The sequence below is a fragment of the Pundamilia nyererei genome, unplaced genomic scaffold (genome assembly GCF_000239375.1).
Source record: "Pundamilia nyererei isolate P.nyererei 1_Seehausen unplaced genomic scaffold, PunNye1.0 scaffold00347, whole genome shotgun sequence".
Classification (NCBI taxonomy): domain Eukaryota; kingdom Metazoa; phylum Chordata; class Actinopteri; order Cichliformes; family Cichlidae; genus Pundamilia; species Pundamilia nyererei.
The window spans coordinates 305491-308975 of record NW_005187748.1 but is presented as its reverse complement, the minus strand read 5'-3'; the positions used below and the strand labels follow the sequence as shown (position 1 = coordinate 308975).

The window sequence follows — 3485 nt, the reverse complement described above, 5'->3', positions numbered from 1 at the left end:
TGTGTGTGTGTGTGTGTGGTGTCTCTTGCTTGTGCGCCTCGAGGCTACTTTTTATTACTTTGCTGTCTGTAAAGCCTTTGATAAGATTAAACTCTGTAACCTACAGTCGTCTGTTTTGCTCTTCAAATTGCTGAGAGTAAAACATTAGTTCGGCAGAGCGCACATGCTCACTCTAAGGTAAGCTAGGAGGGCAGACAGGCTCTCCTGGTGACAGCAGAAATGTTTGCAACACCTCTGCTAGAACGACAGCTTATCTGTGAACATTTGAGAGTCCTGTGGACAAACGCTTTTCTGTTCTCATGCAGGTGTGTGTATGGAGAGGCAGGCAGTGCAGCGGGCCAGGGAGGCCTTCCTGAGCGGCAGGACTCGACCTCTAGAGTTCAGACTGCAGCAGCTCCACGCGCTGCAGAGGATGATCGCTGAGAAAGAGACGGAGATAGCCACTGCTCTCAAACAGGACATCAACAGAGTTAGCAGACACGAGAGACTAAGAATAAGATGTGAAATACAATGTGTATATCGGGGCTCGTTTGCTTGCTTAACTGAAAACTGTGTTGGGTTTCCTGCAGAGTCAGTATGACACACCACTCCTGGAGCTGATTGGAATCGAGAACGAGATTAAGCTGGCTATTGAGAAGCTTGGAGAGTGGGCTGCTCCGCGACCGGCAGAAAAGAACCTCCTCACGATATCAGATGAGGTTTATATCCAGCCAGAGCCGCTGGGAGTCGTACTCATCATCGGGGCCTGGAACTACCCCTGGGGCCTTACTCTCATGCCACTTGTTGGCGCCATTGCTGCAGGTAGGGAGACACTCTCTCCACACCTGCGACAGTCACGTACCCCTGATAACAGCAGTCTGAGTTTGAGAAGGCATGGCTGCAACCCGGTGTCACAGTCACTGTGCTGTTTTCAGTTGTGTGCAGCTGGATTCTGTCATGTTAGACTTTATCAAACCCAAAATGTATTTTGTATTTCTAACAGATCTAACAAGGCAATCGCTCCCACACTGGGAATGTTTTACTCTACATAACATCCTCTTCTTTTAAATGTATAAGGAAAAAATGTCAGCTGAGCTCCATGAAATACAGAAACAATCGATGTAACTGATAAACTGGTAAACTGGTCCTAGTCAGAGTCCCAGCTGATCAGCTTGTCTCGGTACCAGACATGTCAGCTGACGGCTCAGAAACGCAGTCTTTGCTCCCTGTCGTTCAACTTTTGCAAAACCGATTCAAAACATAAAATACTAATGGAAACAGAGTGCATCTGACTGCCTCTCTCTCTGCATTCTCAGCCTCCTACACGCCGGCTTTGCGTCACACGGTGATCTCATCCCGTTCATGGAAAACTGTTCTCTCTTTGCAGGGAACGCAGCTGTGGTGAAGCCATCGGAGCTCAGCGAGTGCTCGTCGCTGCTGCTCCGGGCTTTGCTGCCTCGCTATCTGGACAAGGTCTGAACACCAGGTCTATTGTTCATGCATTAAAGCCTTGAGCCATCATACTACAGTGCTTCAGACATTTAGACCCCAATGACACACAGGATTCAACGTTTGTTGCCATTTCGCTGAATATGCTGCTACAAAACAGGAATTTTTGCACATTAAATGTTTCAGATGATCAAAAAACAAAGTTCAATAGACAAAAATAACCAAAGCAATTACAAAATGCAGTTTTTAAATGATGATTTCATTTATTAAGGAAAAAAGCTCTGCAAACCTGCCCTGTGGGAAAGGGTAACTTCGTCCTAAACCTAATAAACCTAATTCCAGTCAAGCGTTTGTGAGGTTCTACTGTTTCATGTCAGCCACGCTGGAGGGTTTTTGAGCACGAACAGTCATCCTGTTGAATCGTGAACTCTGACCTTAGCTGAGGAAAGTAGTCGTTCTGTAGACGCTGTTGTGGGTTCGTGGGTGACCTCCTGGATGAGTTGCTGATGCAGACGCACAGATGTCAGTGATTTTGTTTCTAATCTGTTGTGATGTGTTGCTTTTAGCCTACTTTACTTTGTGACTCGAGTTCTGTTTAAGTGATTTATTGATTCTTCAGGTCTGATAATCAGACATGAGTGTGCGAGCCTTTTCCACTTAATATATAATTTAAAACTGCATTTATTTGGTTTATCACTCTCTAATATTAGAATTTGTTTAATCTGAAACATGTAAGTGTGACCCCCCCTCCCCAGTAGAGATTTCCCATCACTATATGTTTGGAAACATGACCTATATCACAGTCAGTTACTCTGTGCTTAATGTAAATAACTTACATATCAGTAAATGTGTTTGTTTTGCAGGATCTGTACCCAGTGGTGACAGGTAGTGTGTCAGAGACCCAGGAACTGCTGAGGCTCAGGTTTGACCACATCGTGTTCACGGGCAGCAGCACAGTGGCCAAACTGGTGATGGAAGCTGCAGCTCGTCACCTCACCCCGGTGACCCTGGAGCTGGGAGGGAAGAGCCCCTGCTACATCGACAAGAGCTGCAACATCAGGGTCGCCTGCCGGTAATCCACATTTAGCCAAACGAAGTGAATTACAGCTGCTGACACGGGAATTTAAAAGCCTGATAATCAAAGCGGGCACAGAGGCGCTGACTGTGTCTGCAGGTACATATCAGGGTGACTGAAGCTCAGCACAATAATAGCAGAACTTACAACCTTCTCCAAGCCCCAACAACGTACATTAATACTTCTGTATGTTTCAGTGGATGCTGGTATAGCACATGCACTTTTTAAACCACAACTCAGTAACTATCACTGAAACAGCCACTGTGACCTGGATACAACAAGAAACATGAAAACTCTTGAAAGCTGAATATATTAAAATGTTGGTTAAGAAATTCCTGAGTATAAAAATTCACATGGACATTTTGACTAACATTGTTTGGTTTCAGTTCATAAATGTTAGGCCTTGATGTTTTATTGAGTAAATGAACTTAAACATACATTTGGTTTGGTTGCAGTTAAACAGAGCTTAGTTTGAGTCTTTTTCCTGTGCTTCAATTATAAGGCCTCAAAAAGCTGGAAAATACAGGTCCTTAAACGCAGCACACTTTGACCCACTCTTCTGGAACTCCTGGGACTGAATTAAACTCCAACTCTGTCATTTAGTTAAATATGTCAAGCCTACTGTACAAAAAACAACAAACTCTTTATTGTAAGGACCGAAATAGAAAAGATCAAACTCACAGAAATGTCATGAACCATTCAATGTTACCAGAATCTGTTACATTCCCCTAAAAGGGTCCAGGGAAAGTAACAAAAGTGTGCGGGTCAGAAAAAGGAGACAGGGCGGCAAAAGGGGTTAAATTAGAGAGTTTTATTAAAGTTTCTACTAATAACTCAACTAACAGAGACGGACAAGCCGCTAGTGATGGTCCGCTTGAAGCTGAAGCTGCGTCAAAAAAATCAACACACTGCTTCAGAAGCTCTGCGTTGAAGCTTGACTCGTTTGGCCAGAGTCACGTGATCGGTGACGTCCGAAGCTTCA

General features: G+C 44.4%; 1 protein-coding gene across 2 annotated transcripts in view; it reads left to right on the top strand.

Annotated features, from left to right (window-relative positions):
- The window catches only part of LOC102193451 (aldehyde dehydrogenase, dimeric NADP-preferring-like), a 15409-nt gene that overhangs the window by 1260 nt on the left and 10664 nt on the right, over positions 1–3485 (top strand). Inside the window, exons 2-5 of one of the 2 annotated variants that reach the window (XM_005752176.1) lie at positions 306–469; positions 570–801; positions 1367–1452; positions 2292–2500. In XM_005752176.1, the coding sequence (XP_005752233.1) occupies positions 314–469; positions 570–801; positions 1367–1452; positions 2292–2500 (683 nt within the window). In that variant the 5' untranslated portion in view covers positions 306–313. Of the gene's footprint in view, positions 1–305; positions 470–569; positions 802–1366; positions 1453–2291; positions 2501–3485 lie in introns of those variants that run through there. The other variant, XM_013915679.1, reaches the window with a different exon arrangement.